Source organism: Vespa mandarinia, chromosome 11, assembly GCF_050613455.1.
Source record: "Vespa mandarinia isolate Hongniang chromosome 11, ASM5061345v1, whole genome shotgun sequence".
NCBI lineage: Eukaryota > Metazoa > Arthropoda > Insecta > Hymenoptera > Vespidae > Vespa > Vespa mandarinia.
The window spans coordinates 2,950,001-2,977,450 of NC_140820.1; the positions used below are offsets into that span (position 1 = coordinate 2,950,001).

General features: G+C 39.9%; 1 protein-coding gene across 6 annotated transcripts in view; it reads right to left on the minus strand.

Annotated features, from left to right (window-relative positions):
- The window catches only part of Tet (tet methylcytosine dioxygenase-like), a 73,310-nt gene that overhangs the window by 43,221 nt on the left and 2,639 nt on the right, over positions 1–27,450 (minus strand). For 3 of the 6 annotated variants that reach the window (XM_085660066.1, XM_085660067.1, XM_085660065.1), the window contains one exon: positions 17,146–19,462. In XM_085660066.1, coding sequence (XP_085516192.1) covers positions 17,146–18,276 — 1,131 coding nt within the window. In that variant the 5' untranslated portion in view covers positions 18,277–19,462. Of the gene's footprint in view, positions 1–17,145; positions 19,463–22,891; positions 23,010–24,195; positions 24,307–24,707; positions 24,757–27,450 lie in introns of those variants that run through there. The other 3 variants (XM_085660068.1, XM_085660069.1, XM_085660070.1) reach the window with 3 other exon arrangements.

Consider the following 27,450-nt stretch of genomic DNA (forward strand, 5'->3'; position numbering starts at 1 on the left):
TAGAAAATAGACGGTACTGTTTTGAAGGGAATCAATATATCTACGGATAAGCTTAACATTTTTGTTTGACATTTTTTTTTTTTTTTTTTTTTTTTTTAAAGATAGATAAGAAAGGTAACAAGATTTAGCATCCACTTTCAAGATAAGCAAGATCACAAAAATTAACATCGCGCTATCAATGTGACAGCACACTAAAATGCCTGGGATAGGAATAGGAAAAGGAAAAAAAGGAAAAAAGAAAGAAAAAAAAAAGAAAAAAAAAAAAAAGGAAAACGAAGTTTTATCGAAGGGTTTGCGTGCGAAACGTAACTAACGCGACACGCCGCGTGCAACGCGCGCGCGTAGGGATGTGCGCGCACACACACGACGAAGAATCGAGGCGGCAGATGTTCAAACGCAGAGTGGAAAACCGGTCGTGTTGATGTAGCTGCCGTAGCGAATCGCTATAAAAATATCCGCCATTGTGTGCAAGACGCCTAAGCCAGTAACGGTCCCGAAGAAAGCCGCCGAATTCATGTTTTTTTTTTTCCTATTTCTTTTTCTATTTTATACTCATTCGACTTGTCGCAGGGACTTGTGATTGAAGCCCTTTTTGATTCGAAGCTTCCCTTTTTCGTTAAATCTATTTGTTGGAGGAAAATCTCGGTATCGATGTGAATTGCGTCCGAATGTTAAACAGAAGAATGAAGAAAACTGTCTTAAATATGCCATGCGCGGATATCTAACTACTCATTAGAAAAAAAAAAAAAAAAAGAAAAAGAAAAGAAAAGAAAAGAAAATTCACATGACTGGAGAATACTTTTGACATTTTTTGGAGCAACGAAAGTAACAGGATGCATCTAATGCGTTTAACATGACAAAGAAAGCAGGGTCGATGTGCGTCATCGATTCTCGGACGAAGTAGTCTTGGTATAAGAGCGACAAAAAATAATTCAGGTATATACCGGGTGACCGGTATGAGAAGAGGAAAAAGTTATGGTGGGAGAAGAAGTAAATAGAGAGCATGTATAAAGAAAAGAGAAAAAAGAGAGAGAGAGAGAGAGAGAGAGAGAGAGCCAGGTCAGAAGTATAATAATTGTAGACAGCTGCCCGTCGAAAAAAGATCGGCGCTTGCACTCTGACACCCGTTTTAAATCGAAAGACGAACCCCGCTTATGGATTCGGATAATTAATTTTGTTCCTTGGCCAATAATCCTAAAGGTCGACGCCTAAACAAAAAGAAATAATAATAAATTTAATATCTTTTTCTAATCTTCTTTTTTTTTTTTCGTGTCCTAAATCCATACCTGGAAAAGGTAACCACATGAAAAATGTTCACTATTATTTATATTTTATCTCCTAATCTCAACGATATATATGATTTGGATAACATTCTGAAGATAAAGAAAAAACATTTTTCTTGATTTAAATGTATAATCTAGTTTTTAAGTTCCCGAAGAAAATCATACGATAGGTTTATAGCAGACGGACTAAGTATGTATATATAAGAAAAATCTCCGGCGTACGGAGAAATAAACATCCGGATGCATCTGTCCCGTTGGCCCGGTAATTTCTGACTGTTTTTCACGGGCCAACCGTAAAAGGAAATGTATTTCCTCCACACGTGCTACTCGTTTTAGTCGCAGTATCCAAAAGCGTCCGAACATCTGTCCAAGTTTGGGAACAGTTGCAGTTGGAGGCAGATTTTCTATTCGATGAGAACAAACGAATCGATCTTCGATCGCGATACTGACTTTTCACGGTAGACGAAAGCTGGTCCAAGAGGGGTAATATTGAAAATTTGTCTGTCTTTCTCATACGCTTACACGAACTCATAGAAACATATATAAACGCATGTAAATAGAATTTTCTTCCTTTCCTTCTACCTTTTTTTTTTTTTTTTTTTTTGTAATCCGCTTATGGCTTCTGATAATAATTTATATATTCGCAGTTAGAACGTTAACGTTCTTCTGAGATTTTATATGAGAAATATGTGCGCGTACGTAGACAGATGTGCGACGTTGTTTCTCGGAATGGCGCTAAATGAAATCCGACGGCTACGAGAGTCGTGGATATCCGTCGTCTTTCTTTCTAATCTGTCGTGCGTGTTACCAAGAAATTACGAGACGATGACGTCCTCCGTCGGACGGGAAATTCACATATTAGCGAAACTTATATTTTTTAATAAGGGGGATAAAAAAAAAGGAGATAAAGAAAGCAAAGTAACCCTTACACTTCGTTTTTCTTTTTTCCATATAGTACCTAATATAAAAAATCAGATAGGAATGAAAATGGACGTGAGCAAAATTTAAATAAGAATCGTCTCCAATGAAATTGGATTCAAGACCCTTCACTGAGCAATTACATTCCTTTTCTCTCCCCACCTCTTCGCTTGGAAAATAACCCTCACGAGTCTCGCGAACTACCTCGAATTTCTTCTTGCCATTAGAACGGCCTTGAAGAGATAAGCCGATTAATCGCAATAAAGAATCGCCATCTGCCGCCTTTCCCCGTACGGGAAAAAGGGATGCAAGAGTGTTAAAGTACGAAGCAACCCTGATGGTGGGGAAAGATTTTAAGGGGGTAGGAACTGAGTTATCGATAGCCATAAATTCCAGAAATCTAAAACCAACTTTGAGCGAGTAGAATCGGCCAGAAATTTCATACAATATAACGCATTAGTCATGGGGAAACCCCTATTGAGCTTTTGCTAAACGTATATATACGTAAAAATGAGAATGAGAAAGAGAAAGAGAGAGAGAGAGAGAGAGAGAGAGAGAGACAGGGTGTACGACATGCATCCTTATAGAAAGGATCTCCCATGGTAGTCATGGTAACTGTGCAAACAAGATGGCCGCAGCTTCCGGTTTCGACATCGGCAGCTGCACGGATCTAGTTTCTAGGCTCCAGACAGGACCAAACGCAGACAAATTCAAAGAAGTACAAATACCAAGATGAATCTTGCTTTTATACTTTTCGAAGATTCTTAAAATGGAATCATGTTGAGTTTATGCGAACCGTCATCGTCATCATTCATCGATGAAATAAACTTCTATTGTATAGAATCTTTAAGAAATCAAATTTGACAAAGTATCACTCTTAAAAGGAATTAATATAATGCTATATTAAAATTAATGAAGGAAATATTAATCGTAATGTTGCCGATGAAATAAATGTCCCTCAAAATCTCTTCATTTTAATTATAAAACGAAACAAATTCGACTGAGCTGGTAAAAAATCGTTTTTTTTCCCCTCATTAAACATCATGGGAAAATAAATAATAAAAATAACGTAACCGTTTAACTCGTGAATTCCACGAAATTTTTTAAAAGGAATCGTTTCGACCACCGGCAGCGAAGCTCTCGCGCGCGCGTTAATCGCTCTCGCGGCTCTAATTGGAGCGCGCTTGATCTATCTTCATGTAAATGAGCGTAATTAGCGTGCAACATAAATCAAGGTAGCGGCAGGGACGATCGATCAGGAACCACTACGTCGAAGAGGGTAAGTAAGAGAGAGAGTGAGAGAACGTACTAAGCGAAACAAGCAAACGAAAAGAGAGAGAGAAAAAGAGAGAAAAAAGAGAAGAGAGAAAAGAGAGAGAAAGAAAGAGAGGTCGTGTCGTAAGGGTCGAGGGCCGATTTTCCTTCCGAAATAAAACTAATGGCCATTCGTAATTGGGATTAGCCGTGAGCTCCCGTACGTATAAAAGAGGGTTAGATTGTGTTAGACGTTAGAATCAGACTCGGATTCCTTGCAGCATTGTACCGTGGCACATGTGCTTCCTAGAGCTCTATCTCTATCTCTCTCTGTTTCTCTCTCTCTCTTTCTCTTTCTCTTTATTAATGCAAACGTGCGTGTTTCATTTCGAAAGATTAATGGCTGGATTATATTCGATTCGTTCAATTCGGTCAACACCTTGCTCGCTCGCCGTTCAAGAGATTTATTTTATGCTTCGAGATTAATCTTTCTTTCTCGTCTCGTTTCGTTTCATCTCGTCTCGCCTCTTTACATTTCTTTTTTTATCGAAGAACTTTTGAAAGAGACAAACTCATAGCGACGAAGAACAATCGTCGCGAACATAAATGTGACAGATGATAATACGTCGAATGGGGACAATTGTTACGTAGCATCTATGTACTTACGGATTGGAAATAACTACTACATCTTGCTTTCAATTACGGCTTCCTGCATTACCGTTCTAATGCGTAACAAATTTTCGTATTATACTGAATTCGGCGAATTACCATTGTAATAATATAGGACAAATTGAAAGTTCGTTCATTAGATTGCTTTGAATTCGTTTGAATATTTTCATATTTTCCTTGATAGATATTATTGCGAATGAAATAATATTGGAAATTAGAAAAATATAAGGAAAAACTGCATCGATCAATTAAAAGTAATCGTTCGACATAGGCGATTTAATTGAACAAATTAAGAAAACACGATAGCAAGATTGAACCCTTCGATATTTTTCGCGAGAGAGCAATTTCGCTGGGTCCGCTGGTGTGTGCGCGTGCGCACACACTACCCGCTTACTCGTCGTCGCCCCACACGCGCGTCTCGTTTTAATTCGGCCATATTGCTTCCCATCGATTTAACTTCAAAGTCCCTGCACGCCGTAGACGCGCCGAGGAGGAAAAAAAGAATATCCCGTGACACGGTGTCCCATGGTGCAAATAAATCATACGCACTGCGTACATACACACACAAACACACACACATACGCACACAAGCAAGCGGATAAACCATAGCTCGTTACACCTCAAAATTAGTTCCGTGCATCGAAAATGACGACAACGTTTCCGATTCATGTCTCGTTGGCCTTTGATTAGGCTAATTAAGAAAAATTTATCTCACGGGAAAAAAATAGTATAAAAATAACATTTTACTTTCTCTCCCTTTCTTCCTTTTTTCTTCTTCCATTTTTCTTTTTTTCTTTTTTTCTTTTTTTTTTTTTCTTTTTTTGTTTCTTTTTATAACTTTCATCAATTACCAATTTACCTCTGATTTTCATCGCATTTTCACGAGGGACAATAAATTTTCTATTTCGCCATACAGTTCGATCCTCGAACTTTGAAGAGGCCTGTATATGCCTCAAGAGCGATTATCCTTTATCGCGTACAGTAGGTACATAGCGCACCAACTAGATTCGCTTTTATGACGTCATAATGAACCGGCAATCAGCAGCATTGTCGACATAATTCCTGGTGCCGTTGTCTCACTCGATCCCAGCCGGCTCCATTGTTCACCTCGCTCCTTTCAGCGTTCCATCTTCCATCAACGGCAAGACTTTGTCATTTACCTTACGAAGGTGGAACAAACTGAGAGAAAAATACATAGAGAGGAGAGCAAAAGATCGAAACTCTTTTTAGTTAATCAGAATTAGTACAACAGTAGAGAAAGAAACAAATTTTTTTTTCCAATTTGTATAATTAATAAATAAATGTAGAAAGGAAACTTGATTAAATTTTATTCATGATAATAAAAAAAAAAAATGGAATTATAAAAGAGAAAGAGAGAGAGAGAGAGAGAGAGAGAGAGAGAGAGAGAGAAAGACAGAGAGACAGAGAGACAGAGAGAGAGAGAGAGAGAGAGAGAAAGACAGAGAGACAGAGAGAGAGAGAGAGAGAGAGAGAGAGAAAGGAAGAGAAAGAGAGACAGATAGACAGACAGACAGAACTGTCAAGCGTCGATGGATGGAGTGAGAGTAACGAGATTCGCAGTAGGGTAGGAACATGAAGGGGGTTGAATCGTAGAAAAGGGATGAAATGATGCTCCACTAATTCCGTTATGTCCGCCATCGTTGGTATTCACCCGGTTCCCTAGTATTGTGCACATTCTTTTTTCTCCAAGCACACACAAAGCCACATATATACATGAACAGACAAACACGATTTTAAGGTACACGTGCGCGAAGTAGAGATGCATTTTCGGTTCTATGATAGATAGCAATAAAGCTAACCGCTTTGCGTTTATGCGTTTTCGCGTACACACGTGTTCCTATGATGCATAAATATATATATATATATATATATATATATATATATATATATATGTCTGTATTTGAGTGGTTCATCACGTATGTATATAGGACAGAGGGAGCAGCTGTCTGACAGCTGTAAGGCCCTTTTTACCTGCTTCGTCCAGCATGCGTATGTGTATATGTATGAGTCTGTAAAAGAGCGTCCAGTAGCCAGAGTGCATCAAGAAGAAAGAATCTAAAGCGGTCGAGAATGGAACGGTAAGGAATCGTTCCTATAAATGTATATATATATACGACAATATACTATGGTATAATATTGGTTCAGAAAGCAGAGGAGTATATTACGTCATAGTATTAGTACGAATAAAAATTGTTTAATATTTCATTTTAACGTTGCATCAGATTTACTAATAATAAAATATATGACATATGAAAGACATATTAGACGTATTTGGGCTATGAAATATTTTCAGTTAATTCTTTTCCACATTTCGTTGCTTCGAATATTCGGATATAAAAAGAAGAAGGAAAATGGTACGTTCGGGAAACGTAAAGATAAAATTTCGGTGAAAGTAAAATCACACGACGTTTTCCTATGTAGGAAGAGACGGCGCGGAATTTCGCCGGGGTGCCTTGAATTTCCCTTTCACGGGATTCGTGCGCGTACTCCTCAAGGTCTCGCCTTGGCTTCAGGGTCGATGCCGTGTGCAAGGAGAGAGTCGCGAAGTTTCTGTCTATCGATCCGCTGTATCTTCGACGCACTCGCAAACGATGCGTCTATACGGATTCTCGAATCGCGCGATCTCACTTCTTTTATTTACACAAAGAATGAATAAAAAATGAGTATCTTGAAATATATACATGGGTACGTGCACATAGATAAAGTGTTTGAATTCAAAATTAAGTTTTTTCTTTTCTTTAAGAAGACATTTATCTTGAAGAAAATTCATTTTGATTATCACAGTTGTCAAATTATATATAGTTGTCAAAATATTAAATTGGCAAATTTGTCAGACGACGAAGACAAATTATGTCCTATTCGATTTCCATTCGATTAACCGATAAAATTTATTGAATTACCCGAATCAGAAAAATCGACAAGAACTGTCAATACCCTTAAGAACGTAGTTACGAAATCCTTCTGGTCCTCGTCGGAAGGGATAAAATGATCGGTGGAAAATCGGAAAATCGTGCCACGATTCCGGACATATTCAATGAAGCACGAACGGTGCCCTCGGCACCGTGGGAGCGTGCTCGGCACGCATATAATGCGCGTGCAAGGCCAAACGTTGCGTACGCACGATATATCTTCTAACATATATGTATCTTCGTAAACGTGTGTATATTTGTGATATATATATATATATATATATATATATATATACACACACACTATATACACATTTATATGGCGTGAGTCACGGAGACGTCGCACGCACGCACACACAAATATATATACTCATGTACGAGGGATACGTTGCACGAGGCTGCAGCTCAAAATCGATATGGCGAATCTAGCCGGATTATATCCTTTACGGGGCTTCGCGCAATGCTCGCAATCCTCCGTAAACCGCGACCACAGTTTATACCACGACGATATTTAGCACGGTCGTCGCTATATCGACAACATCGATTTTCGGATTAGTCGAACGGCAATTGACTCGTCGATATATATATATATATATATATATATATATATGTATATATATTGTGTTTTGGTTCCTTCTCACGATCGAGGTGATATCGAAGGGCAAACCGATCGAATTTTGTCATATGGTTTCAACATTTTGAGGGTCACTGAAGCTAACGTTCGAAGACTTTCCCTAACTAATATAAACGTGTAATATACTTAATCTGTTTATACAGTACTTTCTTAGTATCAATTGGATCGTTTAATGAAAATCATAAATTAGATATTTAACGACAGATGGTCGAATGAATCCGCAAATTAAAATTCTTCGAAAAGTACAATATACAAGATAATAAAATAAAAAGAAAAAAAGAAAAAAAAAGAAAAAGACAAGAAAAGAAAGAAGAATCTATCCAAAGCGTAAAGCTTTCAAATCATAAATGATATCGTTTCTCTTGCGATGGATCAACCCCACCGAGCGGACGCGAACAAGCAATCGCGCGGTCGCGCTCACGACCCACTGGCCGGTAGTAAATGCGCGCGAGCGTTGAGTATTTTGCATTTTTCAACGGTAATTGTAGAGGAGTACGTTATCATTAGATGCACGTGAAGCGTTGCACGTGTACGTCTGCGCTGCATTTGCAACGAAAGGCGAAGAAAGAATGAAAGGAGACGACTATATAAAGTGCGTGATAGACCAGCTAATGGCGCCATCGTCAACGACGACGACAGTTTCCAATGGTCGAGGTTAACACGAGGATATAGCGTACCGTTCGTATTTTTCCCTCATGAGTTCTTGGAAAATGCCATGGAACTCCACACAGGCACATTCACCCTGTTCTTCTCATCGTCCCTGTTCCACCACCCGATATCAACCCTCCCACATTCCCCTCCCACATTCCCCTCCCAATCGCTTTCCTTTTCACCGTAACGCTTTCATCCCCTTGTCGATGATCGTTCGCATTCGTTTGACCGTCGTATAAACAAAAATTTTCTTTTGAAAATTTCCCTTGAAAATTCCTTTTGAATATTGTAAAAACGGTGTCCTAGAGGACTAAGAAGGACTTTTATATTTTTTCGATGACACATAATCCGCACTTAATTAACGTCCGATATTATTTTTTTCTTTTTTCTTCGCATTTGATCAAATTTTAATTCTATTCACTTTAATTGGCTTTAAAGACCGAACTGTGCGATATTGATAAAAAATTAATAATAAACCGATATGGGTTAGTTGGAACGTAATATCGAAAATAATACGGACCACAAAGGGTCGAGTGATGTCGAGCATCGGTCACCTGTGACCTCTGTGAACGCGTTAAATTTACATTATGATCAAATCGTACGGTATCGTTGATCTCTTATCAAAAAAAGTATATAGCAAAATATCGATCTTTCAAACGATCAAAAGTAAGCAATAAATTGTCAAACCTTAAAGGTTTTGAAGGAAAAGGTTAAATGAAAATAGAGGAAGAAAAAGGAATAGAAAAATTGAGAAAGAGAGAAAGAGAGAGAGAGAGAGAGAGAGAGAAAGAGAGAAAGAGAAAGAGAAAGAGAGAGATCTTGAAAACGAGAAAAAGAGAAACGCGTGCAAGTGGCAGCTAGGTCGCGTCGTGCGTTCGACGGGTCGATCGAATGCGTGTACGCTTGTCTTCTTTCTTGCGTGTGCGTGCGAGGGTGAACGAGAGAGATAGAGAAAAAGAGAAACGAACGAATACGAGAGAAAGAGAGAAAGAGAGAAAGAGAGGGAGAGAGAGAGAGAGAGAGAGAGAGAAAGATATATAGAGAGAAAGAGAGAGAGAGAGAGAGAGAGAGATATCCGCATACGCGTGCGCGCGCGTGCAGCTATAGCGTATATTACGGGGAGGCTGTGACTCATCCTGTGGGAGAAAGAGAGAGCAAGATAGGAGAGGCGAAGGAAGGAGAGGAAAGAGAGAGAGAGAGCGTGTTTCCGTGGCAGGAAGCACCGAGTGGGGGCGGGGATCGATATATCGACTCGAGAAACGCTTCTGCCGTCGACTGAAACTGCGTAGCTTCAAGGTTCGTTCGCTCTCCTTCCTTTCCACCCCCACCCCAACCCCTCTTCATCCTTTTCGTTCTCTCTCTCTCTCTCTCTTTCTCTCTTTCTCTCTCTCTCTCTCTCTCTCTCTCTCTCTCTCTCTTGACGTTTCCTTCTTTATCCCTCTTTTTAACTGCGTGCCTTCTAGCACGTACCGAGCTTTCTCGTTTGGATTCTACGTAGAGTTCTTCTTCTTTTTCTTCTTATTCTTTTTTTTTATTTTACTTCTTCTTCTTCTTCTTCTTCTTCTTCTTGTTCTTCTTCTTCTTCTTTCTCTTTTTCTTCTTTTTCTTCTTCTTCTTCTTCTTTTTCTTCGACGATGCTAAAATCTCTTGAAGAAATTGAGAGATCCGCGAAATGAGCGCGGATCGAACGGGATTCTAGAATTTGATATAAGTAGAGCTATGACGGGGAGGATGTGTAAAGGGAGAAGGAGGAAGTCACGCGGAAAGATTTTCGATTATGGACCCGGAGATAGAGGGATAAATGAATTATTGTTATTATCGGGGGATTGGGCAGAGTTCCGGCCAAAAAAAGAAGCGGTATTGTGTTACGAAAATTTCGACCGACTCGTCCGAATGATCGTCTCGCATAACCAATGTAAAAACTGCATATTCAACGCACGTAGAATATGCGATTTTGACTTCGTTCGAAATTTTTCTTATTTCCATTCAGTTGAATTTTTTCCAAGAAACAATTTTTAATAAAGCCAACATTCGCTTACAAAGAAAATTAAAGGGAATTATTAAATATGAAAAACAAAAAAAAAAAAAAAAGAAAAAAATTTTAATTCAGGAAAAATTCTTTTTCGATAAAGGAAGCATGTAATAACGAAAAACTTATCCTGAAATTAACGCGGCGAGATAACGCGTGAAAGGGTTGCTTTTTATCCTATAACGAGTACATTTTTCACGACTTTGCGAGGGTCTGATGAAAAGTAACGTAATTACCTTGGCTACTCCAAATTGAATGAGAATATTTTAATAAACGAGACGCGAAAAGTTAACTCTTATACTATCTACTTATATATTCTACAAGTATATATTTTTATTTTCTTTCATACAATTTCATCGGAAGTAATACAGATTCTAATATAATTTATCGGGCTTTCGATCGTAACAAATAAAAATGACGAAAATAATTTTCAAAAAGAGAAACAAAGATAGTAAGTTATTTTATCAATATACGTAAACAAATTTATGATGATATAGAGAAGGAAAACAACAAAAAAAAGATCTTCCTCCAAATTCGATTTTGACGTGCCTCCAATAAAATTTATACGATAAACACGATATCTTGACGTTCTTTTTTTTTCTTTTTTTTTTTCTTTTTTTTCTTTTTTTTTCTTTTTTTTCTTTTTTTTTTTTTTTTTTTTTTTTTTTTGTCGAGCAACGAATAAATCGTCGCGTGCGGCGTGAGTTTTTTAAACTGGCAAGTTTCAAAGTCCACCGAATGAACGAGTAATCGGTTCACCGCTTGACGTCACGCCACTCGCCGTGAAACAATTTTTTTTCCTTCCCTTCTCTTTTTTTTTCTCTTTCGAGATGAAATCATCGACACGGACGCATAAAGCTCGACGACTAGAAGCCAACAGCTACGCGTAGTACGGAGCTCGCACGTAGCGTGTTTTATCAATGAAGGTAGTTACTATCTTTTCATTACGCGCGCTATGATATGAATGGCGACGCGACGATAGCGTAACTGACCCACACGCTTCGCATGCACAATGTCGTTTACTATAACTCGGACCACTGCTCTCTCTCTCTCTCTGTCTCTCTCTCTCACACTCTCTCACTCTTTCTCTCTGTCTCAACACAAGATAACCTGAAACTCCAAACTGGTTACGAACGTACTCGTATTTCTTGTTTAGAAGAGATTTCATAAAAATCGTTGGGAAAAAAATTAAATTAAACTATTAAAATCCTATTTGAACTCATTACAAAAAATATTTTCCAACTAACGGTATCCATCGTAATCTTTTCCATTAATTTTATTCCACGAATAAATTTACGATTTGTATTGGAAATGTCTCAAGTATGAGATAACAGAGATCCATATGACATTGCTAAAACGAAAAGAAGAAAGAAATACGAGCCCTTGGAGAGAATAAGATCGACGGGTGTCGGATTTCGAAAATCTGGATCGCTCGATCTCGTTTCTCTTTTTTCTTTCATCTATACATATGTTAATACCCCATCTGTCGCGTTGGTTATATACGATCGGAAGCATTCGACATATAAAGGTTTTTATTTGCAGAGTTTGATAATGTCGATAAATCCGGCTCGTTCTTTATTCAGAAGGTACATAACTACGAGCAAGTTTGAAGGGGGTTAAACTAATCCTGAAATATACATCGACGATATGCGTATTCACTAACGAATGTGTTCGATTTGTTCAGAAAGAGTTCAAAAGGATTTCTCGACTCGAGCTACGAAAGAGTTTCGATTGTCTCTGTCAAACAAATTTTACTTTTGTAGATAGGAAATGCGATTTTCTTGCTGATTAATAACAAAAAGAATTATATTGAAAAATTGTTGACGAAATATTGCCTTTAAATCTGTGCAATTTCATGGGAACAATAAGCAGAAAAGAAGAAACAAATAATGACGATTTTCAGGGAAGAAAAATATCATCTTCAAAATTCCATTGTCTTACCAACGAACTAAGAAGAAAAGATATCTTCAAAGACATCAACTCGAAATTGCACACGCGTACATACAATCTCCGGCTGAATTTCATTTCGATATTTCGATCGAATGCCTCACAAACTACGATGTGGCTAACGACGGCAAAGTAGATTTCACAGTCGGCTGATAAAGACTCTCCCAGTCGATCCACCATCACCCCTACACCCCCCAACAATTCTCTCTCTCTCTCTCTCTCTCTCTCTCTCTCTCTCTCTCTCTCACACACATACATCTTTATAAGAGCCTAACGTCGCATACTCGAAAAATAAAATTTCTTTCGTCGTTCCAACTCCTCTTAACCCCCTCTACCTTCTCGTCCCTCTTACTCACTCCTACCCATCTCGATCGTTACTCGCGTGAATTCTACGTCATTCTCGCGGCTTCCTTCTCTTCTCGTCCTCTTCTCGTCGTCTTCGCCCAAGAAAATCAAGTTTTCCACTTTCCCTCCGAGCGAAACCTTTTACCGTCGACGATGATGCTGGTGCCAGTGCTGGTACTGTTGCCGGTGATGGAGCTAGGGGAGTGTAGGTGATGGTGGGGATGAAGGGCGGAGGAAAATTCGAGGTCGCGGGGTATTTCGGCGAAAACGGGCTAGGAAGTGGAGCGAATCCTCCGACTTCCGCGCTGGCTCGATCGATCCCACGTGCCACTCGCGGATTTTCAATCTCCATTAGTATAACGATACAGAAAGCATGACCTCTGAATGACGCTTCGACGTCTTATGACGTAATTTTGAACGTAAGGACAAAAATCTGAATGGGAAATAATGTTCTAACAAAAACAATCTTTCGATGAGTATTTGCAAATTTTCTACGTATTTTTTTTTTTTTTCCTTTTTTTTTCCTTTTTTTTATGAAATCATTTATGCGTGCGTACGTGCATTCATGTGTATATGATGTGACACGTCAATTTTTGATGAACATTTATCGACAATTTTTTTAATGATGTTACTCAAATAAATGACATTTTACATCCTAGAAATAAGCTGAAAACTTATTAATTTATTTAATATCAACAATTATATTGAATTATTCAAACGACAACATTAATCTTCATATAGATATTATACAATCCATTTTCATTTTATCTAATTGAGAAACGAAAGTGGCACGTGACTTGAAATACTTAAATAAAAAAGATAAAAAAGAGGCACATTACCTTTTCGAAGGAGTACACGCGATCAAGATATATCGCATTTCGAGTTACGAGATAAAGTACTACGTACGTCGCGCGAGAACCCTCTCGTTCCGCCGACGTGAAACGAGTTAACGTAATCGAGTAGGGTTTTCGGTTCTAGTTTCTCGATAAATCGAAACTGCACGAAGCCCGTAAAAGTACAGGACGAAAGAAAGAGGATATGCCGAGCAGTGTTCGATTACGTTCAACGTACTCAACGTACTCCACATTGGCTGATATAGAGAAACATAGAAAAAAAAGAAAGAGAAAGAGAAAAAGAAAGAGAGAGAGAGAGAGAGAGAGAAGAAAGAGAAAAAAGTGGGAGTAACCTCGCTTCTTCTACATTTCGAATGCTTTTTGCGTTATTCGGACCGTGATAACCGCAACGATAACCGGATACAATTCTTGGCTCCTCAGGGTTATCTCACGACAGGCCAATCAACTCGGTCGGTCTTCTTCGTGCGAGGAAAATAAAGCGCCAACTCAGACTTCAAAGCTCATGGATATGCCTCTGGTTTCGCGAATTGTCACAAAGATATTGTAATTTTTCGATAGACCGTACAAATTTCTATAAAATATTTCTACCAAATGAATACGAATTAACAATATATATATATATATATATATATATATATATATATATATATGCTAATGAATATACAATAAAATAAACAAACACTAATATATAAAGATCCATTACGAATAATAAGTACAATGAACACAGATTCAAATCATCGATGATGAATACTTAAAAACATGATTAGTGGACTTGTAATCAAACAAAAATTAATAATAATTACTTGGAGATGTTCGTTTGCACTTATTCGCGTTCATTTTGATTTTTTCTTTGGTTACGTCTACATAATTAAAATTTATCATGCATGCTATAAGAGAAGGATGCTTCGGTCATTGCACCCTCTCCGAAAACAACGAAGAAACGGACCAAAACAAGGTAGAAAGACGATAAAAATCAGGCCATCACCGTAGGAGGGTGGCCTCTCGGCGGCAGGTGTACGATGAACTCGAGGGTAGAGTCCTCTCGCACGAAGAGAAAGACAGCAGGGGCGAGAGCTTTCCCTCGGGATAAAGAGGGTGTTAAGTCTTAGAAGGATGTGGGTTGTTGTGACGGCGATCCTATATACACTGGTCTTCGACTCGCGACCATCTATCATCTACGCGCATTTCTTCTTTTACCTTTACTTCCGTTTCAACCCTTTTCAACCCTTTCCTTCGATAATTCGACTATTATTTTTCTCAACTCGTCAATCGAGCAATTATAGACATTATGTACGTTGATAGAATCTCTATGAACGTTATCGATAGAATCTCAACAAATTAAGTCACTCTGTATTAATGTAAAGTTTACGTTGTTAATTTAATTTTAAACAATTATTGTTCATTTTTCTTATTAAAAATTACAAAGAAAGATAAGATCTTATTTCTCAAATATCATTTATCCTATTCTCTTAGTTCGGCAAGTGTTCCACTATTGATTATCGGCAATAGGAAATGACGCTTCTCCCTTCCCTTCACGGTTCTCTAGCTGTCTATTATACTATACTAACTCGTTGTTTCTCACGTGTCTCAATATTCGAACGTAAGAATTATTTACTCTTCCATATTCTATACGTAAAATAATTAAAGTCTCTATTTTATAACTGTATGATTATTCGTGTATGTAAAATATTTGCTCCAAAAGGGGAAGAAAAAGAAAAAAAAAAGAAAGAAAAAAAGAAAAAATAAATACAAAGTAGGCATTGTCTTTAAATTGTTTGAATAAAATTTCGAAATACCGGCCATCGATGTTCCTTCAAATCATTTCCATTTGAAGTTACTATAGAAAACGGATTTGATGTTATGCGTGCGAAGAAGCGATCGACTTCTCGCATTACTTTCAGACGGCTGGACTATCATCATCGGACGGAATAACAATTTTCTCGTTCAATCGTATCACATCACGAGACGTGCGCGCGTGAACCCTCTCTCACTGCCTACGCACGATTCTTCAGGAAAGTCACGACCACCGTCGCCATCGTCATCATCGTCGTCGCCGTCGCCGTCGCCGTCGCCGTCGTCGTCGTCGTCGTCGTCGTCGTCGTCGTCGTCGTCGTCGTCGTCGTCGTCGTCGTCGTCGTCGTCGTCGTCGTCGTCGTCGTCGTCGTCGTCGTCGTCGTCGTCGTCGTCGTCGTCGTCGTCGTCGTCGAGCAAGCGAATGAGTCACCGTTTGAAAAGAGCAACGTGCGGGAGACGAAACGTTTTGAGGCCTGGATCGATCCGCTTGGCTCGTTCAAATTTTAGATCCATATTCTCTCTTACTGATTTCAACAAGACGATCCTACACACGTTTTCCTTCTCTATCTCTCTCGTTCATAACGAAGCTCTCTATTAGACACGACTCGGCGTTATCTTTACGAGGAGAAGAGAAAGAGGCTTGAGTTTTGTATCGACGAACAACACGTTTGTTTCCCGAACGAGGCGGAGTTCGATGAGCGATTATTATGACCCGCGGCGAGCCTTGAACTTGCCCTGCGATAAGCCAAACCACTTCGCGCTCGGCGCTTGCTGCACTCGTTGCAGCTTGCATCCCATAGTATATTCTTCTTATAGGCATGCCAGACTTTATGAAGTTAAACCGTTGATTACTGCTATACAGAATAATTCTGATTATTAGAATGCGTTATAATTTGTTTTTAAGTAAAAAAATATAAAGAATAAAAAAATATTTTAGAGAAAAATATTAGGTGTACATGCTTTACTAAAATATATCTCTATGATTCTATTCTTTCCCAAACAATTGCACCAATACACCTGCTAGGTGCAATTGTTTCTTATCTCGTTACAATGCCTAAGAAATGTTAATAAAGGAAATGTTTCATTCCAAGTTAAATCAGACCATGGTTCATAGCCATCGCTACCGAAAGCAACCAGTCAACCCACCAACCCTCTATTCAATGTCACTACAATAATAAACCACCTCGCGGTTATCTGTATTTCTGTATTTCCCTCTGGGATTCTCGGCACATCCAGGCATCGGGGCCAAGTTCAAGCTATATATACCGTTCTATAGCGTGGGTTTATCCGTGTTTATACCACCCAACCCTACTGTACTCCACACCCTGTTCTATACACCTGTGAGCACACCACTCGCGAGCAGAACGACAGAATTTCCATGGAAGCAGTACACGAACTCTATATACTTTACACTCTGTTATATCTAGATTCTTCAATCTATGGAAATCCGATCTTTCAGCGTTTCTTGCATACATCTACGGTTCACGCAATTTACGAATAAAATGATAAGTGTATTCCTTATTGGATGCCTTGAATATCACCTGCTACCACCCTATCATTTAAAATTGTAGACCTTGAACGTTCAAGAAAGAACTGGATAGACATGAAATAAAAAAAAAAAAAAAACATATTTTTTTATAAGAAATCCACAAGAGTCATGTTAGAAATGATATTCACATTTGTTTCCATACAAAGGATCTTATAAATCTGTCTAAAGAAAAAGAAGAAAAAAAAGAAACAAATAAAAGAGAAAAAAAGCAGAAAAATGATCTAGCAATAAGTCAGTCCAATCTTGAACAGATCAAAATCCCAAGTCAAGATATCAAAGATCACTGACCTTTTTCTCCGTGAGTTTCTCGCACCGCCTCATTTTGCAAATCTGATGACTCTTATCGTTCCTACACGGCGCGCAATCTCCACAGTTGTCCTTCCGTTGGCATCCGATGCATTCCCCGCACCTTTTGCGTTTCTTTTTAGCCGGCTTATCACCGAGGCCACCGTCACCGTCGGCATCACCCATTCCGCCACTCATATGATGAGGACCACGATTGGCGGTAGAGGATACTGCCGCGACTTGACCAGAATTTTCAACGCTACCAGCACCACCACCACCGCCACCACCACCTCCACCACCATCTTCGGACTCCATCGAGCCAGCCCGTATTTTTCTCCGTTCTTTCTTACGTCCGTCGATGCCGATCGCCCTCGAGGTTGGTGAGGAATCGAGGACAGTCGACATTGGGTTTTGGAAGTTGGCATGATGAAGTTGCGGATATTCGGGCTTGACTACGGTCAAAACAGTATGATGAGGATGACCTGGAGGTGGTGGGAACGCTTGGACGGGACTAGAACCGAGTAGTTGAATATGTCTCTCGTCGAGTAGCTGTTGTTGCAGAGCCGGTACCTCTCTCGCTTGAACGGGTGCCGGTACGAGAGGATAACCGACGGTACCGCGATGAGGATGAGGCGCCGGTAAAGGTGTCCCAAGAGTATGAAAACTGGGCAAACCTACGGCTGATGTAACGGGTGGCGAATGAGAGATGGATGCTGGCGACAACGGCGTCAATGCCGTTAATTGGGGCTCGGCTTCACTCGGTGCGGTAAATTGACTTGCAAAACTTGGTAATCCTTCACCGGTTGGTGCTGCAGCAGACACGACACCACCAGCGTTCTTCGACTCCCAAGGACGATATTGGCTAGCGAGAACCACTTCGCCACGGGAGTCGATCAACCGACCTGTCAGGCCCTCGTAATAGTCCCAGGACGACGTCAGGCCCAGTCCAACGTCCTGGGAATGAAGGGTCGTCAAAGTCGTAGAGCTGTCCATCGTACTGTCCCCGGCGAAGCTGCTGAACGGGGGCAGGTGACGAGCCGGGTCACCAGAGGTTGGCGAGGTCGCTACCGCCGCCGGAGGGCTCGGTGCTACCCTCTCGGTGGCGACGACCTCCTTCGTCACCTCGGCGCTCATCTTCCTCGCCACGTCATCCTGTTTTTAACGCTCCTCCTGCGTGCAGGAGGTCGACTCGATTCGAACGACAGTCCTCGTTCTTTTTCTATTTTTCTCTTTTGCTCTGGAGCTGATAGCTCTGGAGCTCGAAACTGGTAGATAGGTATTCTCTTTTTCTCTCTCTCCTTTTCTCTTCCGTTTCACCAATTGGATATGCACCAGTTCGTGCGAACTCTGATTTTGTTACCAAAGGACATTTGATGTCGCTAAATGTAAATCTCGGATTGAAGCCGAGTGCTTTTTTAAAGATTCACTTCTTACTTAACGTTTATTTATATAAATTCATATAGTTTACAAAAGACTTTACGCGGATGATTTTCACTTAATTAGTTTGGGATCACGGAAGTCTAGATGCTTATCTCGCTTCCTCTCTCTCTCTCTCTCTCTCTCTCACTCTCTCTCTCTCCCTCTCTCTCTCTCTCTTTCTCTCTCTCTATCTATCTATCTATCTCTCTCTCTCTATCTCTCTCTATCTCTCTTTCTCACTCTTGGTCACTTTCTTTTGCTTTAAGAGTATCGTTATTCTCTGAGTGATTAGTAGAAAAAATGGTAGATTCTTTGGTTTATGGTTTTGCTTTCTTCTCCTCTTTCTCTCTCTTTCTTTCGTTCTCTGTATACTTTTTCCTTTAAATGTACAACAACTATTAATCGCGCTTGTCTATTCCCTCCACGTCTTTTCGATTTGGCACTGACGGATTTTTATTTGTGTTCTTTTTGTTTCGTCGTGTATATGTGTATGCTTTTGTGTTCGTGTTTGTATGTACTTTATTTCTTTTTTTTTTTTTTTTTTTTTTTTGTAACTTTTTATCGTTTGTACTTTTTTCTCAGATATATTTTTGTACACTAGGTAGATATTATAACTTTTAAACTTTTGTCGTCTTCTTCTTTTTCGTTTTCTTCATGTACTTCTTCTTCTTCTTCTTCTTCTTCTTCTTCGTCTTCTTCTTCTTCTTCTTCTTCGTCTTCTTCTTCGTCTTCGTCTTCTTCTTCTTCTTCTGAACTTAAGCTCTTGTTGAATATCTTTTTTTTTGTTTTCTTCTTCTTTTATACGATATAAACACACTAATTACTTCTTTCGCGCTTCGTAAGAAAATATAAATCACTTGAGGTTAATGCGGCTTGTTAGAAGGCGATTGATTTGTACGATCTGAAACAGAATAGATAAGAAGGATGTGAATGTTAGTTGAGGAAGAGAAAGAAAGATGAAATGGTACGATTTAAGGCAAATGCTTTTCTCGCAATCATTTGGTCTCGTGCAACCCGCGTCTAACAAGTCGTTCGCTACTAGAACGTAGAATAACGTGTTATAGTCATCCAGCTATATAACGTGACCATTGCTGAGCCAAGGTTACTATGTACTACGTTCGGCGTGCATGCACACCTACTCGCACGCTTTGATATCCACAAATGTTCTGCCCTAGTCCCTACCCGCTTCATTCACGTTGCCTAGCGCGCTCAACAACGATGGCTACGAACTTTTCGCATTGTTGGATCTTACCACCTTGGAAATTTATCGTCTTGATTTGTTTCCTGCACCCCCTTACCCCCTTGGCCCCTTCCTCATCCCTATATCAATTCTCTTCCATTTTCTTTTTAAAAAATATCACTCGAAAGAAGGAATTGTTAATACTGTATCAAACAAATCTTCATATTGAAGATTGATACTCATAAATTTTATATTTTAATCGTCGTCAAGATGTCTATTATAACAATTTTTCGTATTTCCTAATATTTTCAATTAATTCTGATATCTAATCATCTTGGTTATCGGATAATAAAATATATTTACAATACATTTTAATTTATATTTAGCATGTCAAGAGGATTGAGAATGTATTGCCGACGATCTATGAAATTGATCCTTTCATTATGAAATATTATAAAAGGGAACCTTTAAATAATACATGAATTAATCCTGCAAATAAAAATTATTGTAGGACAATTCGACGTTATGCGTATTAATATGCAATTTAAACGTAATGCGCAATGAAAGCATAAGTTTTGATCGATTCGTACGCCCGAAAAGTGTGGAGAAGTTGCTTATGCTTAAGAGAGGTTCAAAGCCATCGTTGAAAACTGGTACGACGGCGGGCTTGGTGAAATATCGACCGCCGTTTGGTTCTCTTTCCCTGTCTCTCTCTCTCATTCTCTCTCTCTCTCTTTCGCTCGCTTTTCGTTTCTCGCTCACACTTACTCTCTTTCTCTCTCTCTCTCTCTGTCCCTCTCCCTCTTTTTTACCCCCACCACATCGCTCTTCAGTCGCTCCGTTCTCTCTCTTTCTATGTGCAAGCTCGACTCGTGCCATGTAACACACATAGAGAAAGAGAGATAGAGAGAAACGAACTCGAGCTTGTCACGTACGCGTCCACGTGGCGTAAGCGAATACTCACACATACATATAAAGAAATAGAGAGTGAAAAAGAGAGAGAGAGAGAGAGAAAGAGAAAGAGAGGAAAGAGAGACACACACATTTGAACGTACTAGTCGTGTGTGACACAAGCTTTCGCACGGTTCACGAATACACTGTGATGTGGTACATAGACCGAGCGTTCTCGTTATCTCTCTCTCTCTCTCTCTCTCTCTTTCTCTCTTCGTTCCATCTTCCCTCCTCTCCTCCCCGAAACCCTCTGTAATAGCTTTACAGCTGTGGACGTTGGAGCTTTCGCTATCGCTGGAAACTTGCACTGTCGTTCAGCACTTTCGCTTATGAAACAGCCGCTTTTGCCGCTACGCCACAAAAAGAAAGAGACGCACGATACGAGACGTGAAAAAGTTGAAAACGGAAATTGTAATTGCTCGTTCGATCCTACGAATGGATCTAAGTTTTTTTTCGTAGTTTCTCATCGTAATGTTTTTCAAGCTCTTGACAAAATGATTTACGTGTTTATTTCTTTATTTCTATAATGACTTTCTCAGCCCATTTATGACCTATACGATCTGATGGGGTTTTGGGGGAAGAAAAACGCAATCGAACCAATCATTTTTGTGATTTTTACATCAATGTGGAAACACCTTTAGAGGTCCAGCTCGGGTCATAGGCAACTGAACTTTCCTGACGTCCATAAATCGTCTAGACTGAATACCGTGAACTTTAGTCTTTAAAGGTCGCGAAACTCGGCGCTCCGATAGCGAGCGCATAAACTCTGGATAGTGCCGTTGTTCTCATTTAAAAAGGGTCATTTTGTATGCGCACACGGAAGATCCGTTGCACACGTGGCCACGAAAAAGAAGAAAAAGAAGAAAAGAAAAAGATGAGAAGAAAGTTTCGGAGGTCTGCTCGGCGTATGCGCTTTTTAAAAATAGCATCGAAGATTAATATTCCATCCGTCTAACCTAAAAAGTTCGGACTACTTCGTTTGGTTAAATTGGTCACGTGCCAAAAGTTTTGATACTTTACGATATATCCTACGGACACGCAAATTATGCCAATTTTTGATACAAAACATTATATATAATGATATTAAAGAAATATATATCCGCCATTTTCCGAAACAGATGGAAAAAAAATGGCGATTGGAATGTTATAACCCTAATTTAAATCGACCAAAAATTGTATCGAAGTACGATAAGTTCATTCATCATTCTATTAAGATAAATACAAAAAGTAAAAAAAATCTGATTCGTCATTGTCAAGAGAGCAAACAAGACGTCGTAGATTTTTCTTCGAAAAACGACCGGATGAAAAGTGAAAAGTAGAAGAAAGAGAAAGAAAGAGAGATAGGTTCGGAGTAAACGCTATATAAGAAAAAGTCGCTCGGAGGAACGTCCGTCGGCGGGCACAGCTGGTCCCACCGTTGCACTTTCGTCGAATCGACCGTACCGTACGCACAAAAATTCAATACCGCCTCGCGCGTTGCGAAGCGGCCCATAGTGTACGCTCCGTCGCGCTGTGTATACCCGGTGCGACGAAACGATACGACGAACGGAGAAGCGGGAGCGTCGTCTTCGTCGTCGTCGTCGTCGTCGTCGTCGTCGTCGTCGAGACGGAACGGATTCTTTCGTTCGCACGGCCCTCTCGCCGGGCGCAGGACGCGAATTCCGAGAAGCGCGTATAAACCAGCTGCGAGATAGAGAAGATTCCGCGCGCTCGGAATTAACATCTCGTCTCGTCTCGTCGAAACGGCCGAAAGAACGAATGGGAGCGTCGTTGTCCAAAGCTGCGTCTCTCAAACAGAAAACACGTTCTGCGCGTGCGTCAAATCTTGACGACCAAAACGCGTCCCGCCTTTTTCTCTCTCTCTCTCTCTCTCTCTCTCTCTCTCTCTTTCTTTATCTATCTATTTATCTCTATCACTTTATCTATATCTCTATTTTTGCAACCCCATTCAAAAAACAAGAATCGATGTTTTTTTGAATTTTCATTCTCTTCGTTGGAGCGAATGGAGTTGTCCACGTCAAACGATTCGAAGCGACCAAACGTTGCTTGATTAATCCTTAACCGATATCAAGGGGTCATGGCTGAAATGAATCGAGCGAGTAGAAAACGAAACTTCCAAACGATTTTCTTCGCAGCTTCGTTCCCATTTAAACGACAAGCACGGCAAGAAGAAAAGTTCCAAGATTTTTTTCAACGTACTTCATATATGTATGGGAGAAAGGACTAGCGAACAAAGATGGCCGATATCCGGAGTGAACGATGGCGTCTTTCGTAGTTGCGATTCCATTCCGAATTATCTTCCTTTCCGCGAGCGTAAATCCTGGATAACGAAGTTCCGTTTTCGCGGATGGCACGCTCGCGCTAATTCCGGCGTCACGGTGAAACAAAAATGGCCAGTGTTCGTCCTCCGACTGTGCATGCTAGCTTCGAAAAAAAAAGAGAGAGAGAGAGAGAAAGAGAGGGAGAGAGAAAGAGAAAGAAAGAGAGAGAGAGAGAGAGAAATACAGAGAAAGAAGAGAGAAAGAGAAAGACAAGAAGAAAAAGAGGAAAAAAAAGCGTTCTTCTCGCGGCGGCCCCGAACAAAAAAGCTCGGGTACACTTTCGCCGACCTCGTGGTGCCGCGGTGGAGTCTCGCGACAAAGGCTGCTTGATTCAAGGTCCCACACACACGCGGGCGCGGGCGCGAGCGCGCGCGCGCGCACTCTTACGGCGCACGCATGCACGCACGCACGCACGCACGCACGCACGCACGCGAGAAAGAGAGAAAAAGAAAAAGAGAGAAAGAGAAAGAGAGAGAGTGAGAGAGAGAGACTTGCACACTTGTCAGAGCCGTAGCAAAACTGCGCGACGCCCTTCTAGCACGAATTTCGTGACTTTTTCCCTCATGTTCGATCATACTCAACTACTTTTTATCGAGAAAAACATTTGTTAAGAATCTTGACATGTCTCCTTTCGACACATGAATGCGACTGTTTCTGAAGAACCAATTATCTTTTCATGAAAATGAATAAGCCGCAAAAATGTACTAACGTTGAACGTGATTAGCGAAGAAAAATGTCGGAAGAATGGAGAGTAACATCCTAAAAGTTTCCTTGCGAAATAAGTTCGTTCTTAAAAGATCTCGAATATATTACAAGGAAAACAAAATTATATTTATATATATATAATCCTAGCTTCAAATTCTTTTAAATGTATAAAAATACAAAATTTAAAAGGAGTAGATCATGAACATCATGAATACACCAACGGATGAAGATCGATCAAGATCATGAGAAGCGATGATAATCAATCGACCAATCGCGTTCTTTCGTGAACGTGTGTCCGGTTTTGTCTGTCGTTGCTGATTGACCATCGATAGAAGCCTCCCTTTTTTTATTTAATGCAAACGCGTTTATTGTCGCGTATATGAGAGCGGGCGCGAAGCGTCAAACAATTACCGCCCAGGCCGATAATCTTGTCGGTCCGTACCGTGGCAACGATATTACTTCTGATCCAGCACTTACTCCGAACGTAACTACCAGTTAAAGCTCTCCGGCAACTACCTCTTCACAACTCGACGTAATGTCACCAACACAAACGTACATGCCGCTCCGTCTCATATCAAAATACACATACACACATACCGACACACAAATATATATATACATATATATATATTATATATATGTATATGCATATGAATATACATATACGACACACTAAACTAATAGACCATTAATGAGAGATATTTTTCTGACGTCTAACCCGTTCAACCCTTGCACCTTTTCTCTCTCTCTCTCTCTCTCTCTCTCTCTCTCTCTCTTTCTTTCTCCTTTTTTATCACTATTTCTCTCGTTTTTCTCGAACTTCTCCATCCCTCTAATACATTTTTTTCCAATCTTAACAGCACCATGCTTTTTTACAGCACTGCACACGCACATGTGTATGTACATATAATATATATACATATACATATACATATACATATACATATATATATATATATACAGCATACGCATAACTCGCGAGTGCTTACCGGACTCTCTCGCACACGCACGTCTCTGTCCGTCTCTCTTTCTCTCTTGCTCCCCCGAACGTCGTCGTGTGCGGAGCTTGTATATATACGTACGCACGTGCGCGCGGGATATACGTACGATGTCTGACGCATGCGCGTGCATGCGTCTCTCCCCCCTCTCTGTCTCTCTCTCTCTCGCTCTCTCACTCTCTCTCTCTCTCTCTTCTTTGAGATCCCGCAACTACGTCGTCACGACGTTACGAGCGTCGCGTACGGGCTGATCACACGCGCGTCTCTATAAGTGAGTGAGACAGAAAAGAGAGAGAGAGAGAGAAAGAGAGAGAGAAAGAAAGAGAAAGAAACACACACACACACGCAACGAAAGAGAGAGAGAGAGAGAGAGAGAGAGAGAGAGAAAGAGAGTGGACGACACGCATCGTAAAGCGTACCTAGCTCATGTGGACGACGGCGTAACGGTCGAGGTAGAGGGAGGACGGAAAAGAGGGGCGTAAGGGTAGGAGAGAGGGCCTCGGACGTCGAAGAGAAGGAATAGGGAGGAAAGGGGAAAGGGACGCAACGTCGAAACCACCCACACTAACGCGCGATATCGGAAATGATATAAAATTGCGTCGAGCGCGCCGCTGATATTTAAATTGGTTCGCTAAACCACGGATTAATGCGCGCGACGACGCTTGGAACCCACGCCACCATGAGCGGTGGTTTAAAAAAGATCAACTGTCGACAAAAAGCGAAAGAGAGAAAGGTAGAGAAAGAGGTAATAGATATTAGGGTTTCTTAAATTCGTTTTCTGTTTGAACATCATAAAAATTGTGACTTGTCGTAGCAGGCAACATGATGGGCCTGTTCAATTGCAATTGTTGGAATGAAACTTGCAAATTTTGGTATTATTAAAATTGATAAATTAGTAGAGTACAAGAAGTAAGATAAAAATTGGTAAATTAGTAGAGTACAAGAGGCCGATCAATTATTCAAATATGTCGCATAAAAAATGGCGGTCAAAGTATACATATGCAAGTCAAATCTCAAAACAAATGTCAGACCACTGCAACATAGCAATATGGATATGCTGTTAAATGTAGTCTTTAAGAAATAGGTATAGAATAGAAACGACCAATAAACAATCTTCTTTCGAACAACTTATTTTGTATGTAAAATAAAACACCTTTCTCTTTTTTCCGAGGATATAAACAAGAAATAAATAATCAAAAAACTAACATACGATTTTAGCAAAGATTTTCTTCTTTTTCTCTTATATCTATGACGTAAGCAATTTTATTGTCTTGTTATTGTTATTAGATATTATTATTATCGTTATTATTATTATTATTATTATTATTATCATTATTACAAAGCAATGGATTAAAGGTGCAACGTCATCACTAGAGCAAACGAGATAACGATTAATTATGTCTCTAGTAGAGATGATGATGATCAGGGTAAACAATAATATGTATATACATTTTATGAGACTACTTCGAAAAGATATTCAATTATATTTCTAGACTACTAAAAATATATTAAGAAAGAACGATTAAACGGTGTTTTCGCTCTCCCGCGTATATCGCAAGGTTCGACGATACCGCGATCGCAACTCGTTCATGGGAACAAAGAGAATACTCGCGACGACAACGATAAAATCGTTGTACACTCTGGCCGATCAACGAATAAGAAGCAAGATAAAGAAGAAAACAAAAAAGAAAAAAGAAAAAAAAGGAAGAAAAAAAAAACATAAAACAATGGTCACTTTTTCATGGGTATAAGATGGAAATGTTTTGGGATCAAAATTTCAAAAGGAAGATATTTCTTTCTCTGTTTTGCCGATCCTTTCGCGAGATCGTAAAACGCGGCTAAATCACGACGAAGCGGCCATCTTTAACGTCTCTTGTCGCGCGAAACGCGTCTCTCTCTCTCTCTCTCTCTCTTTCTCTTTCTTTCTCGTATTCCAAGAAATCGAACGGAACAAAGGCTACACCGCGAGATTTCGATCCATTTCGGAGTAGAATCGAATATGCAAGCTTCTAGGAATTCATGAATGCGTAAGCCGCTGCGACGTATTCGTTCTTAAAGCGCGCTCACGTAAACTAGAACCCAAGAAAAAAAGAAAAGGAACAATTAAAATACGAAAAGGTTTCGTGAAATATTCCCGCGGGGGATAAAGAAGAAGAAAAGAAAAAAAAAACGAGGATTACTCGAGGAATAGTAATTTAAAATTAGTTGACACACCTACGAGACATAAGAGTAATAACAGCAACAAGAGACAACGACGACATGTTATCTTTTAGTTTTTCTCAAACGGAGAACCTCAGGCCACCGATGTCATCAGAAAACGTCTGACTACGCTCGATCTTCCGATGATAACGTTGAAAACGTTAAAGTTGAGATTGAGTAGTAGTAGAAGAAGAAGAAGAAGAAGAAGAACAAGAAGAAGAACAAGAAGAAGAACAAGAAGAATAAGAAGAAGAATAAGAAGAAGAAGGTGGAAGAGAACCAAAAGAAAAAGTTGAAGGAGAAAAGAAAAAAAAAAAGAAGAAGCATAAAGAGAAAAGAAAGAAAGAAGAAAGGAGAAGACGAGAAAGAGCAAAGCCGAAAGAAGACGAGGATCGCGAATGCGCCCGTAAATCTCTTGGCGCCCGTAGTTCTCGCGATCCACGAGAACGTCGGTGTTCTTTCGTTCGTTTCGATCCATTCCGTCGTTCCGTCGGCAAGGAGAGAAAGAAAGAAAGAAAGAAAGAAAGAAAGAAAG